Source organism: Accipiter gentilis, chromosome Z, assembly GCF_929443795.1.
Source record: "Accipiter gentilis chromosome Z, bAccGen1.1, whole genome shotgun sequence".
NCBI classification, from domain to species: Eukaryota; Metazoa; Chordata; class Aves; order Accipitriformes; family Accipitridae; genus Astur; species Astur gentilis.
In genome coordinates this window covers 5,746,723-5,761,236 of record NC_064919.1, presented here as the reverse complement: position 1 = coordinate 5,761,236, position 14,514 = coordinate 5,746,723, and the positions used below count along the sequence as shown (strand labels likewise).

Here is a 14,514-nt window from a genome sequence, read left to right as displayed (position 1 = left end):
AATTATCTATTTATTCTTAGGTAATTGTAGGCTGTTCTGTAGCAGTTACTGAATGTCCTAACCTAAGTAACTTCTAGTAAACTCAAGATATTGTAGAAGTCAATGTCTGAATATTAGTTTTAATTTAAAGCTTCCGGGTAGTAAATGATTGTTACTGATCCTGAAACTGTTTTTAAAGTGATCCCGCTAACTTCTGTTTCACTATAACTTAATTGTGGAAAGGATGGGAGTCCTCAGAAACTTGGATTGAGAGACAGAAAAAGATTATGCAGATGGATAGTGCTGAGTATCTGAGCTGTTAAAAGCCTAGTATATTAGAACTTAAAACCATTGCTTCTTCACATTTCCTGACTAGCCATTGAAACAGACTTGTGAGTTCTGTGAGAGACTTGTACAGCAGCAGAATATTTAATTTACTTTGAAGTAGTATTCCGTGTGTAGTATTATGAAACTATATATGTAGTTCTAGTTAGAAGAAGAAACATATTTTTTTTCCTCTTTTTTTTTAGTTAAATCCCTCAAAGTTAGAAAAAAATGAAGATGTAAACACTAATTTGGCCCATCTACTCAGTATACTTTCAGAACTGGTGGAGAAAATATTCATGGCTGCAGAGATACTGCCTCCGTAAGTTTGCACTTTCTGTTCAGATTTGTGTTTGAAAAGGCCTGTTTGTGTGAATTACATTGCACCTTAAAATGATGTTCTTACTGGTTCATCTTCTGCTAATCAGTCATAAGACTAATGTCTTTAGGGTTGCTGTATGCACATAGAGAAATACAGACAGGGAAAAAACCCCCACTTTCAGGAATAAATAGGGCTTTTTGCAAAAGCCTCTGGCTAGCACACCTGCTTTTCTTTGAAGGAGAAGCTAATAGACCCAAGAGGTCAGGGAAAGAAGAAGAATAAAAATAATCAATATCATATTTCCACAAAATGGTAGAATACAGTAGTAGTTAGCGGACAGTTATATATATTTAAGGTGATTACAAATTCTTTCCAGTCCTCCTCCCCCTCTGAGATGGAATTATTAACAGTATATTAAAAATACAAGCAGGTAGCAGTAAAACAATACCATGCTGCGATTGCTTCTGTCTGCTAGGGAAGTGCAGAGGGTCTGCCCTGCCCCCCCAGCTTTTTTTTTTTCCATTGCTAAAATAATGTGGTTTCATAGTTTAGATTTGAACCATCTAATAAAAGGTGGACAGTACTAACAGTTTCCTTTCACTGTGTCATTAACTTTTAAAGCATACAAAATCCTCAATTTTGAGATGGCAAAGTAGCACCGAAGTGTTGCGTTAGTGCTGGCAAGGTTAGCATTAAAAGTTGAACTCCTTTTAAGTATATGATGCAGCTCTCAACATTTTCTGAAATAAACCACAATTTTCCCATTTTTTTTTATGGGAGAGGATTATTGCTGGGGTTGCTTAACTTTTAAACACCTAACACTCACTTATGGAAAGAATAGTTGTTTAGTTAAGAACAGAAAACGCTTAATGCATGTCTGAATAGTCACTGAATTTCATATAGAATTGTGTATTAATGAAGGATGAAGTTTTTTTCCTTGCCACTTATAAATTTATCTTACTATAAATTTATAAATTTAGATATTGACTTATTATAAATTTATTAACTTAAAAATTAACTCTTGGTTAAAGTTAATTTAAAGCTTATGTCTAAATTATAAACATAGAATGGATAATAGTTCTGTATCAAGTAAGAGGTTGGTCTAGATCCTTTCTGAATAGGCTTTTTTGATTCTGCGAGTTTAATGAAATAAGTAATTAGCTACTATTTTTGCAGGACATTGAGGTATATTTATGGATGCCTACAGAAGTCTGTTCAAAACAAGTGGCCAGCTAATACCACTATGAGAACCAGAGTTGTTAGGTAAGTTACTTGGCACTTTATTCTGAAAATAATCTTTTCAAGTCTTGTTGAAGGCACACTTAAGTGTGCTTATATATGTTTCTTTCAGTGACAGAACCGTATAGTACTTACATAGATTACAGCAATATTTAAGACATTCATAATGCTGAGGCATGATAGCCCAATTAAGGATTATGAGCTTGCTAGACTCTTAATTGTGTTCTTAGACCCTTGCCAGAATAAGATGATGTAATATAGAGGTCAGTATAGCTTTACTTAATAGTTTTACCTTGGAATTTACTTGCGTTTTGTCCAGTTTCACAAACTAATCTAAGATAGCAATTTCTTTTTTCATGCTGGGAAAGAAAAACTCCTCTCAAAGCAATAGTTAATCTTTGTGATACCGGTAGAGAACAGTGATCTCTGAAGATCATGTTCCTGTCATATGCCATCTGGGAGGACTGTGCCTTACCCAGGGACTCTATGTAGCATGTGTTAATTGCTGGAGAAATCTCAGATGGTTTAAGAACCATGCCCTTTAAAAAGCAGACCCAGCACTGTAAGGAACCTAATACCTTCTCATAAAGATAATTGGACTGTTGTTAGATTTTGCTGAGGTGCTGTCTGCATTGGGATATGTAGTTTTCCGCATTGGAGAAGGCTCCTGGTTGCTGGTGTTGGGCTGCTGGTTCTGATCACTCTGAATCAACACTGTGTTGGTTTCCAGAAAAAGGTAACTCTGTGCTGTCCCAATTCTGTTTCATTTCTCTGCTTCACCCCAATCATGTTGAAACATTGCAGAGCTCCTCTGAAAATGCTGCAGGAGGTTACTGAACCTGGCTCCTCTGAACTCACACCAGCCACAAAAGCTCCAATGTACATTCATAAACCAATGCAATTATGCAAGTTCTTCCTCTAACACTGTCCATTGCCAGTGCAGGTCAAACAAAAATCTTTGACAAAGATGTGGTCTTGACACTTTTTCTAAACGCTGCTGGGGGTTTTAAGGGTATTGGAGCCACATCTTTCCGTTTTCGCAGTGCCTGGCAGTCATATAATTTGCCGAGGGCAATTTCTCATGCAGGGAGTCTTTGGCATGTGTTTATCATTGTGACACCAGAAGCCTTATGTCATCCAGGGTACCATGCAGCGGCATTGCCTTCAAATGGAGGCTGTTCTTATTGTGAGAGTCCCACTTTGAGGGGCTAACCTACTGGAAGGCTGTAGAGCTCAGTGTCATGACTGGACAGACCAGGGAGTCATGTTTAATTTGAAATTCCGTCAGGCTAAATTAAGGTGAAATGACACCAAACGATCGGTTCAAGATTTTATTCATGACAGAAGTAAACTGAACTGCGGAGGCATGGTACTAGGTGGCAGGGTTTCTCACAGCAGGAACAGGCATAAGACTACTTCTGTAAAAAGTGTAACCTAGGGTAACCATATACATCAGTTCAGGGAATAAGGAGATCCCTCCTGTTGGGTCACGAGGTTCAGAGCAGACCCCCTTGCTCTCTAGACTCCTTCTCAGAGAAGAGCCTAGGAGCAGCTGGATCCACTCTTAGTCTCAGACTTGGTCAACGGTTTATATCTTGAAATGGATGAGGTGTAGGGATTGTGGAAAAAAAAGGAAAGAGAGAGGAAGACACAGAGAGAGAAAGGAAGAGAGAAAGATTTCACCGGTCCTGGGTTCAGCATTAGGTGTTCAGTCAGCCGAGGGGTCCGGTCCCGGTGGGCTTGCGCACCCGGGGCTTCAGTTTTTGTCCTTTTATCATCCTTGCCCCTCCTTCGGGTGGGCACCCAAACTCCTCAGTTTATGACCAGTTTGTGAGACTTTGGGCTTGGGGGTCGTTTGTGGAGTAACTTCTTCCCTGCAGCAACAGCCATTGTTTGATCTTTGTATCAGAACAGTTTATCAGAACGGGGAGCTGCGCACCCTCCAGCACGCCCTCCCCCTCCTGTTGCTGGTGTCTGAGCTGATGGGCTTTTCACCTTGGTTCCTTGCTGTGCAGGGCTTGTCTTTAAGCAGAACTTGCCCCACCGCAACGTTTGAGACATTAACTCTTTCAGTCTCTTACACTCAGCAGTGTATACCATATCTCTTTCTGTTCCTTCCCAGCTCCAGGGAGAGCCATGTCGCTTTCCTTAGTGGACACAGCTCACATTCAGGGTTTTCCAGAGGTCTCCACCGGATGCTATAAATATTGGATCCCTTACTCTTGTGATGTTAGTCTTCACAAGTGGATGCTAGGGATTTCTCTCTAGAGTACAGAGTTTCACAGCCTTCAGTGGTGCCAGAAGGTGCTGCCATTTCTCTCTGGTTGTAAAACCCCCATGTAGATATTGACTCATTCTTAATTTAAGCAGGTTGACCAGGGTAAGAAGCACCACATCTTCTGTATCAGCAAGGTCTGTGGTAGATTCACACCTCATTGGCCTTCAACTTCGGGCACTTTGAAAGAGGAATTGGTATATATGCCATGACTTAAAAATTAACTACTTCCTCATAGCTTTAAATTCACACCATAGAAAATATTTTAGCTTCACATATGGCCAGAGAGTTGTTGTCTTACCAGCCCATAATTCATGGTTCCTGGAGAAGTAAGAAACATCTATAACAGTATATATTAGGTGTCCTGGTCATATGGAAGGTGCGTTAACGTATATATTAGGTGTCTTGGTCATATGGAAGGTGCGTTAACCTCACTACTATGTGTGTCATTTTCAAGTAATATGGATATTAGCATCACTGTGTACTTATCAGCAGGCTAGGTAGTATAAGGTCCCCTTCCTTCTTTTGTAAGTGGTCAGGCTTTGGTATCGCTGTAGTGAAAACCAGTGTGCTGGTAGTGTCTGAGCACTCCAAACAAAAGTAAAGATGGCTTAGATTGCTCTAGTTGGTCCATGTGTCACTTCATTGTATAGTAATGAGCTGGAATTGAGGTTAACCTGAGGTGAATGTTTTTTATTTCTGCTATTAGCAGAAAGTTAGATTTTTCTCATGCTACTGAAGGCTATTCTGGGTTTCTGTTGAATGAGTTCCTAGTTCTGCAGTCAAAACAGAGCACTTGTTTCCTGCCTTTCTAGATGGCAGCAATTGCTTCGTGGAGGAAAGTAGCAGATCTCTTACTATTTTTCTGCTGTTGCATACTGTCATCAGGATATGGATCGGCTTAAGCTGGCTTCAGGCTGCGTTGCTACCAAAAGAGAGGTTCCCTTTGCCCACCCGCTCCTATGCTACTCCTTACATTGTCTTGGGGGAGCAGGTGGCTGCGGGATGGATGCCTTGCAGTAGCAGACAATGGAAAACGTTTGGGAGGTCAGAGACAGGGGCTTCTCCTTTTTGAAGCCAGTGTGGTCTGAGATTGGCTTCAGTATGACTTTACAGTTAAGTTCTTCCCATCTGGTTTCAACAGTTCACCTTAATTGGGAAATCAATATGCCTATTCTTTCAGCTTTTACCATAGTTGAAGTCATAGCATGATATTCTTGATTTCTTAACATATTCACAGAGCACAGGCTGGTTGGTTGGTGTCTATCTCAAAAAGATACCAGGCTAACTTGAATCCTTAAAGACTACACAATGTTACATTAATTCTCTAATTTTATTGAACAAAATATAATTTTTTTCCCATTTCAGTGGCTTTATTCATTAATTCTCTAATTTTATTGAACAAAATATAATTTTCTTCCAATTTCAGTGGCTTTGTTTTTCTTCGACTGATTTGTCCTGCTATCCTGAACCCAAGGATGTTTAATATCATCTCAGGTGACTATATGCTTCAGTTTCAATTCCTACTTTATACAGTAGTAGGCATGAAATTATTGTAGTGTCTAGCGTAGCAAAATAAAAAGTTTTTTTGAATGCTGTGTCCAGAGACATGTTATCCATGTCACTTGACTGACTTCTCCAATAAGGCAGACAACATATGCTTTTCACCCTTAAAGGTTAGATTGTCGTTATCCCCAATGTCATTTTAAAGTCCAGAAAAACATGCATTGTGGTATTTAATAATACAATTTGAGTTAGTCTAGCAGCATGGAATATATTCTAGCTGTGTAAAAAATGTGTGTGATCTTAAGATGTCACTTTGAATACAATGCAATGTGAAAGTTAATGGCTGAAATTCAATGGTATCTCTTAAATGAACAAGATTTATGAAGTTAAAAAAGCATCTGCAGAGCTTGGAATACATTTGTGCACCTGGAAAATTATGCTTGAGTAACTTGTTCAAATGTCCTGCTTAGATAGCTTCTAGCCACTAGAGAAGTCTTTACTTTGACTCATTAATAACAGTCAATCTCAAATACAGAATGTTAAAGATGAGAGGGGTGGCTGCATTTAGAAAGGGTGGGTTGTGCAGACTTGAGATGGTGATCTCGGTTGACTTAAAGGCCATATATAGGACAGTTCCCATGGCCTTGCCTAAGTGAATGTTCTCACTGCGTAGTCTTACCCTGGTTGTTGATGCTGTCTTGGTAGAGTGCCTCTATAGTAGTTAACTAAAACAGCAACAGGCAACATTGCTGTTGGCACCACCAGCATTGCAGATCTGCTGTACAAGCCTGTTGGCCGAGTGCTGGCCAGTGTCAGACAGCATTCTCCCAAACAGCTGGTAGGGCTGCTTGGGATGGTGGCACACACCAGGGACCACATCTGACATGCTGTTGGCGTGGGCTTTCCTGTTGTGTGAAGCTTTAATGGTGAGGGAGGGTATGGATTATCCCATGGCAATTGCCCTAAGCACCTAAAAATGGGCATTTTTAACTTCTGTGGGAGGAAAAAAGGAAGGGCATAAACTACTGAAAACTTGTATTACTGAAGTTAAAATATTCAGACATCTGAGTTGCTTAGTTTTAAAAGTTTGCGTATGTTTCATCTTTGTTTCTGTTTTTTTTTTACTGTGGCAAAGATCACCCCAAGCCAGAAGGCATTTAGTTTGCACTAGCCACTGCTCTTCCTTCTTCACTCCCTAGCAGTTTCTTGATTTTTACCAGTAAAATGCAGATTTGGAAATCGGAGGAAGTCAGAAATCTGATTCAGAAAAGCTTTTTTCTTTATTCATAGACAGTTTTTAAGACAGTGTAGCATGTTTTCTATCATCTCTCTTTAAGCTGTCCAAAATGAGAAGGTCTGTGTTGAACAGGAAGTTCCTTTCTCTTACCCAGTAATCATTTCTATACATGCTTTGGAGAAAGCATTTGACAAACATGGCCTGGTATACAGTGATCCTTTGTTTAGGATTTTATCATCTTCAGGTAATTTGCATGTTAGGTGCCTCCTAACTTGGGTTGGACTCTGACCGGTGTAAAAAGTTACCTATAAATTTGAGTAATCCTTTAAGCTCGTCTGTCAGTGTTAAAAGTCCTGCTCATGTACATCCAGCTGATATTCTTGACTGCTGCTAAGGTAAACTTGCAGACTCCGTGTAGGGCTTTTACAGCTGTTAAAAAAACAAAACAAAACAAAAAAAACAAACAAACAAAACCCAATACAAACAAAAAACAAAAACACTCAACAAAAAAAAAGGGATGAGGCAGTCGTTTTGGAGCAAAGCTTTTAACATACCTTCTTCCTGTAATAGGGGAAAAAAGCATTTTGAAGGCTGGGTGTATAGGTACGGCTCAGTATCAGCAGCAATCCTATCACCTCAACAGCTGTGAATGAAAAAAAATTTTCTTTGCTTCAAAACTTAAATCTTTGGTTTCAAGCATCTTTGAGTTTTTTATAGTAGTTCACTTCCTTAGATCTGTTCTCCTAACCTGCAGTTCCACATTCCAAGGCTAGTAATGTTTTCCAGCATTGCTGCTTCAAAGGCTTGTATTGTACAAAGCACTAGATATGATGAAAAACTGACATTAGTTGCATAGCTCCAGCTATGCAAGAAAAATTAGAACTTGGTTTTCAATGGATTTTTTAGGGGGAGGGGAAGACAGAACAACAAAAGATGCAGGTAGACAATGAAGATTGTGTAGCATTCTTACAAAGAATTACAAAATTTAGGCTTATATAATAACCATGTCAACTTTGGAACCCTTCAAACCTGGCTTTCAACCAGGCCATTTACCATAACTGGAGGGAAAAATAATTATGTAAGATACTACTGGGTAATATCACTTGTTGGAAAAGGAAGTTTTAACTCACTGAATGGTTAATGTAAAGTGCTAAGTGTAAAGTTAAGTACAGCGAGTGATGTTAATTTCCTGGAAATACAAGCCATGATTGTGTGTAATGTTTACTCTGTTCTCCTGATGCCAGTAACCTAAAAGTATTATTTGTGTAACTTGTCAGAGCCCACTTATGTGGGTATACACAAGCAAGGAAAGAGGTCAACTTGCCCTTTTTTTTTTTTTTTATAAATTATAAAGGTAAATTAGTTTGGTTTTTTTTTTTATTCTAACAAGTAATCCTCCTTTCAACAGAACTGCTTCGTTTCTGTGAAAATGGTTCTTGCTTCACCTCTTACTAACACAACTTTATTTTGCATACTTGTTCTGTATGCAACTATTACAGAAAATCAGATGTTCATATTAATAAATTTTTGTGGGCATTACTGAAGCAACTTAAGTTTTACTTCACCAAGTGACATCTTCCACACGCATTTCTGTTACAATATTAAAAATATTTTATTCCATGAAAAAATATGAATTGGAGAAAAGCTTTAATTTCATGTGACTGCTGTTATTTCTAAGTGGAATGGCCAGTAACTCTCTGCTCTGTATTCCTGTCAGATTCTCCTTCGCCCACTGCTGCAAGAACACTGACGCTGGTCGCCAAGTCTGTGCAGAATTTAGCAAATCTGGTTGAATTTGGAGCTAAGGTGAATATAATTTAACACACACAGACAGCCTGGAACTATGTTTCTAGTACATTTCAATGTTCCTGTGTAATACATGCAAAAATCTGTTGCTGTTTTCTTGTGCAAAGCCTGACACATGACCTGTTTGTCCTTATCAGCAAGGAGGCCTTGTTACTGCAATTTCTTCTTCCCCCTTCAATTTAGAGCTAAAGAGGGTGTTGATCTGAGAGCAGTAGCATAAAGTCTGGTCAAATTGGGAAGAGGAGCCATAATCATTTGAGAGGAAGTGACCTAGAAACTCAGATTAATGGCTTGGTACATCCCATGAAGATTTGAAGTCTGGTGGTAGGAACAGCCGCAATGGTCTGTTACAAAAATTGATGAATGAGTGACCACACCAGCAGGTATTGCAGAGTGTGATGCAGCCATATACTGATGCTGTGAGAACACAGATGAACTCAGCAGGCATTTGTTCCAAAGACACCAGCGGAAGTATGTGGGGCATTCTTTTTTCCGTTTGCCACAGAAAAGGTAGCAGTCATACTCCAGTATTTCCTGCATTAGAGAGGAGAAGTGGGAGAGGAAAGGCAGGCAGGCAGCCATCCCACCTGGGTAAAATGGTAAATGGGCACATTTTCTCTGGAATGTCTATATCAAAAAGACAACTGAGAATTGCTAGAGCAGTAATCTGTGATGGGAAAGAATCTGAAGGATAAATATTTTGCCTTAAATAGATGATGGGAGCTTTTTTTGCATTTCGATTGATTATTTGATGTCAAAGGGGAGGCATCTTTCAGTAATATTGATTTGCTTTTGTACACAACCTTGAAATGCATTCCACACACACGGTCTATCTATACATAGTAATTACATTTCAGATTGAGGCTAATCGGGCCTAAATTGAAACAAATTAAGAGCTGCCAACCTCTGACTCTTCCCCTTCCCCCACTTTCACCCTGCATTTTACTTACTCCCTAGATTGGTGTTTTCTGTGGTAAAGCACTTCAAACCACCCCTTCTATTTGTACTCACTTTCATGTTGCTAGACATAATTAATGTTGTAAATCGAGTGTACATACTGCACTAAAAAGCCCCAGCTTTCAGTAAAGTTTCTATTATAACACATAAGAGAATGCCAGGAACAATTGCTGTGTCTTCAGTTCCCAGGCTGAAATGTGGTTGAAAAATAAATCTGTTGACTTAAGCATAATGAAAGTGACTTCAGGCTAGCATTATAAAGTTATTTCTCTGACGCACATAACTTGGAATGTAAGTGTTAATGAAAGAACAAGAAAGAGGGCACTTACTCCCAATCATACCTTTGAAAGTAGAGCATTTGTCCTTTGCAGCTAGGTACTATTGTATCTTAATGCAAATTCCTGTCAGTATGCATGTGTAAGAAAACTTTTGAATCAGAGATCCTGAATCTTATGAATATAAGAACATACCAAATTCTGTAGTCTTTTGACTGGCTGCACACCAGACATTGGAAAATCACTTGAAGAAAATAAAATCACTCCAGATAACATAGTTGTTCTGCAGTGTCATTTGTCTGACTGCACTGTGTTCACTTCAGGTATGACAATTATCTTGGCATTGATTTGTTCTAATGAATACTTTTAAAAATTACTAGGAGCCATATATGGAAGGGGTAAATCCATTCATCAAGAGCAACAAACATCGCATGATCATGTTTTTGGATGAACTTGGGGTAAGTGGTTAAAAAAAATCTTTAGTAGAAGTTACATTGTAAATTAAAATTCTTTATGCTTCTTATTAACTAGCTCAAAAATGCATCAGTTCCCACCCAATTTTGAACGCATGTAACTGAATAAATGTTTCTTACGCATGTTTAGAAACTGCAGATTGCTGGCCTGTCATATAGAATTAAAACTGTCAAGTGTCATCTTAGACTTTATTCATTTGGTGTCTCTGTAGATGTGAGAAGCTCAAATAGATTTTATAGCTATGAGGATTAGGAATTTTGGCCCAAAGTACAAATCTTTAAAAATATGTTTTATAACAAAACCTCTTACATATAATTTGTCATATTGTTTTCACTGGAGATTGAAATTATTTTTTTGCTTTAAAAAAATAGTAGGTTGAATTTCAGTTACGCATTACCAGATATGTCACCGCATGCATTCTAGATACTGTAGTTTGAAAGTGAACTGTAGTTACTGTATTCTTTTAAACTGTTACTGTTTTGTGAATGATAGCTATAACAGGAGTTAGGACCTCATGTTACGTATGTGTATTTTTAAACGAAGAATTAATTGTAAATAACAAGATGAAAAGTTGTGCCAAGCTTCCTGAATTGATGCCTTAAAAGTAACCTAGAAGACATCTCAGAATATTTTGATAAGATATAAAAATGAGTGTGGCATTTGCATAGGTTGCCATACGTCACCTTTTTCTGGTTAAATTGCACCTTATGCATACGATGATACATCACTTTCCTTTAAATGACAGATTTTGCATGAGATGTCTGAAAACTGTTGGTTTGAAAATAACTGTTGAATTAATCTACTGTTTTAATTACATTGTTATGACCAGTTTAATGAGTTACTTGATAGTTACAGATTTTGCTGAATTCTTGTTACTGCTGTTCTCTCATTTAGGTTGGAAAAAAAAGCACCTAGTGGATGGATTCCCCCTCATTTAGGGGGGAAGGTTATGAGTCTATGCAGTAGCTTTCTGGTCAGCGCAGTGTAGTGTAGCACTACCAGATCTTTTAGTAAGAACCCTTCTAGCAGGAGTAGAAATTGGAGTATACTCATAAAACGCATTGTGAGCTTGTGGAGAGGAGGAAGTCCATAATTCATAGTAGAAAGATGGACTGGAGACTTAGCTGGAAAGACTAACATTGCAGCACTTGCTTGCAGTATAAAACAACTGCATCAGCAGAGCTGTAGAGCTTAATTCATCTTCCTGTGTGCCCGGGTACTCGGTGTCTTAAATCTGCCCTCATCTTTTTTGTTGAAGAATGTTCCTGAGCTTCCAGACACTACAGAACACTCTAGAACTGACCTATCTCGTGATCTGGCAGCCTTGCATGAGATATGTGTGGCACACTCAGATGAACTCCGGACGCTCAGTAACGAGCGAGGTGTAATGCAGGTAAGCGACAAAAGTTAACAAAACAATTTGCAGGTACAGACAGTACGTCTCAAGTTACTCCTTCATATTGGGATTCTTGTACAGTATTTCTGGCTAGGTGTATGACTGATAAATATTTTAAAACATGTGCATTCCGCCAGGAGGTTATTAGCTGTAAATACTAAGTCCATAGTTTTGTTTGTTCATGCAACAAAACCAGAGGTTTGGGTTTTGATTTTTTTTTTTTTTTTTTTTTTTTAAAGCTTCCAGAGGATGCTTCAGTTTCTAAAGGAAGCCTAAAGCCACAAAATTACTGTCTCCTGACAGGCTCTCCAGGTTGTTAGTTTTAGGATTTTGGTTTTTTTTCAGTTGAGAACTAAATTTACTTTTGTTAGCTTTCTATTGATACCTCATTTCTGCTTTCTAATTTGCCAGTACATTCATAAACAAACATGACAAACTTTTCTACCAAAGCCCACCAGTGTGTTAGCAGTACACTTTTTTAGCCTCCCTGTTAAACAACAACGTAGCAAAAAGATGGCATGGGTGGAGAGGCAGAGTTCATAAAGCTGTTTTAGACTTCCCCTTTTGAAGGTAATGTCTTATTGACTAGGGGATTAGATGGGGTTTTGGGGGGTTTGTTTTTTTAAAATATATTTTAAACTATCTAGTAGCACATCTGATAGGCTGATGCTGAAAATGCTTCTCAAGCCAGACTGTTCTGTTTCCAGTAGCTAATGTATGTTTCACTGACTCTCCACAGCATGTTCTTAAGAAGCTTTTGGCTATTACTGAACTGCTTCAACAAAAACAAAATCAGTATTCATTGTCTAATAACATCAGGTAGCAGCCCTCTACCTGAATTCTGCATGGATCCAGCATGCCCAACATGGCGACTCACACCAGTATCACTTTCTTCTTGCTCTTGCCAAAAATAGCACACCCTGTCACATTCCCAGTGATGTGTGAACTATGCAAAAAGAAAACAAAGATTCTGTTGGTGAATGATTGTACCAGCAGCTTTTTAAGCTATCTGTGCAGGACATTTGCACTTTTTTCCACTTGGAAACAGTTTTCACAACCTCTGAGCCTTGGTGTACAGTTCACCTTCCGCAAAGAAAATGCTGTGACTGTATCTTGAACTTGGAAAATTATTTTCAGCACCTCCGATTGCCAAAGTTTTGCTGTCTTGTTGGAAAAGGATGATCAACTGACATGAAAAGAAGTGTGTTGTTTTGACAGCCGCATATAACTGGATAACATTTCTTACTGTAATTTCTGACTGGTTACAATAATTATGACTTTTGACTGTTTCAACCACTTTAACTTGTATTTACAGTTTCCAGAATTTGATGTTATGGTAGGAACAATCTTTACTCTACACTTTTTATACCATGCTGTTTCTCTTGCTGGAATCATGTTGAGAGAGAATATGCAGAGTGGGTCTTGTCAGCTTTATTTTTTGATGTGCCACTGATTCAGTCTGAATAGTTCTTCCATCAAGAACTATATAGCCAGATAAATCACAATGCTTTTGTAAAATGTTTACAACAGTAAATAATTTTACTTCAGTAAATTTATTGATCATTGTATCAGACATGCATGCATCCATTAAACCATTTTATAAAATATGTATTGGTTGGTCTTTTGTGTACTGTAAGTCTAGCATAAATACTATTTTTATAAGTGAAAAGTAAGTTTTTAAAATAAATCGAGCTGCAGATCAACTCTTTATGGAAACTGGCTAACTTTGGCTGCTCTGGAAGTTTTTTACAGTGTCTGCACATGATGTACTTTGAAATGTTCATGCAGTGTCATTTTAAGCATGAATCCTCAGAACAGCATTACCCTGTCCATATGCCTTAATTTGTACATATCTCTCACAGGGCGAGAAAGCAGATGTTAAAACTGTTTAAAAAAAATTAAAAGTCAAATATGCAGTTGATTTGGAAGGTATTTTGGCATCACCATTTGTAACTTTTTTAGGCAGCGATCTAATAAGGAATAAAAGGATGCTGAGATTCACTGAAAAGACTAATAAGATAATCATATAAATAACTGTGTAATACAAACACAGTTGTTACACCACTGAACAACTGCACTGTACCTCCTATCTCTTAGAACTGCTTTGTCCATTCACTGTCATGCTAAATTGTGTAGAGTTTCTTTGGTGTAACATTAGTGAACGTCTTCTAGGTTTGCAGTTGGCTCTTGCTCCAGATGGGGCAAATTCTGTGCAGGCAGGTGCCCAGTGCTGTAGCTGAGCACGCCCGAGTGTCATGAGTACTAACTACATGTGGTAGACAGGTGGGGCTCTTAATACAGCCTAGTGAAGGCAGACCTCTGTTTGCAAGACCTTGGTTCTACTGAATTCTTTTTTAGATCGTCTGATAAAACCACGGCTTGACTTACCACTGTCAGGAGCCTGTATTAAACTGCATCTCAGAGGAAAAGGTAATTATCAGTCTTTTTTTCTGCCCTACTTTGTTCTCTCTATATACTGTTAGGTTGCACAAGTCACAGCCCCAGTCTGTAACATTTTTTTCTGTGAAGAACTTATAGCTTCCAACCAGTTCAGAATCTCAGTACATGATTAAACTCTACTAAGTCACACTTCTTCACCTGATTTTGAAGAGGGTGTGTAAATGGTGTCAGGCTTTCTGATGTCAAGTTGCGATAGCTGGTTTTCTTACCTGACTAGTCAGCTGATGATGGTGGTATAGAAGGATTTGTCAGAACCAGAGTGGA

At 38.4% G+C, this 14,514-nt stretch overlaps 1 protein-coding gene across 3 annotated transcripts in view; it reads left to right on the top strand.

Moving 5' to 3' along the window:
* The window catches only part of RASA1 (RAS p21 protein activator 1), a 66,801-nt gene extending 52,615 nt beyond the window's left edge, over positions 1–14,186 (top strand). Inside the window, exons 19-25 of one of the 3 annotated variants that reach the window (XM_049796520.1) lie at positions 510–625; positions 1,802–1,888; positions 5,569–5,636; positions 8,600–8,688; positions 10,301–10,378; positions 11,653–11,787; positions 14,149–14,186. In XM_049796520.1, coding sequence (XP_049652477.1) covers positions 510–625; positions 1,802–1,888; positions 5,569–5,636; positions 8,600–8,688; positions 10,301–10,378; positions 11,653–11,787; positions 14,149–14,157 — 582 coding nt within the window. In that variant the 3' untranslated portion in view covers positions 14,158–14,186. Of the gene's footprint in view, positions 1–509; positions 626–1,801; positions 1,889–5,568; positions 5,637–8,599; positions 8,689–10,300; positions 10,379–11,652; positions 11,788–12,029; positions 12,495–12,529; positions 13,699–14,148 lie in introns of those variants that run through there. The other 2 variants (XM_049796518.1, XM_049796519.1) reach the window with 2 other exon arrangements.
* Positions 14,187–14,514: the final 328 nt, after the last annotated feature.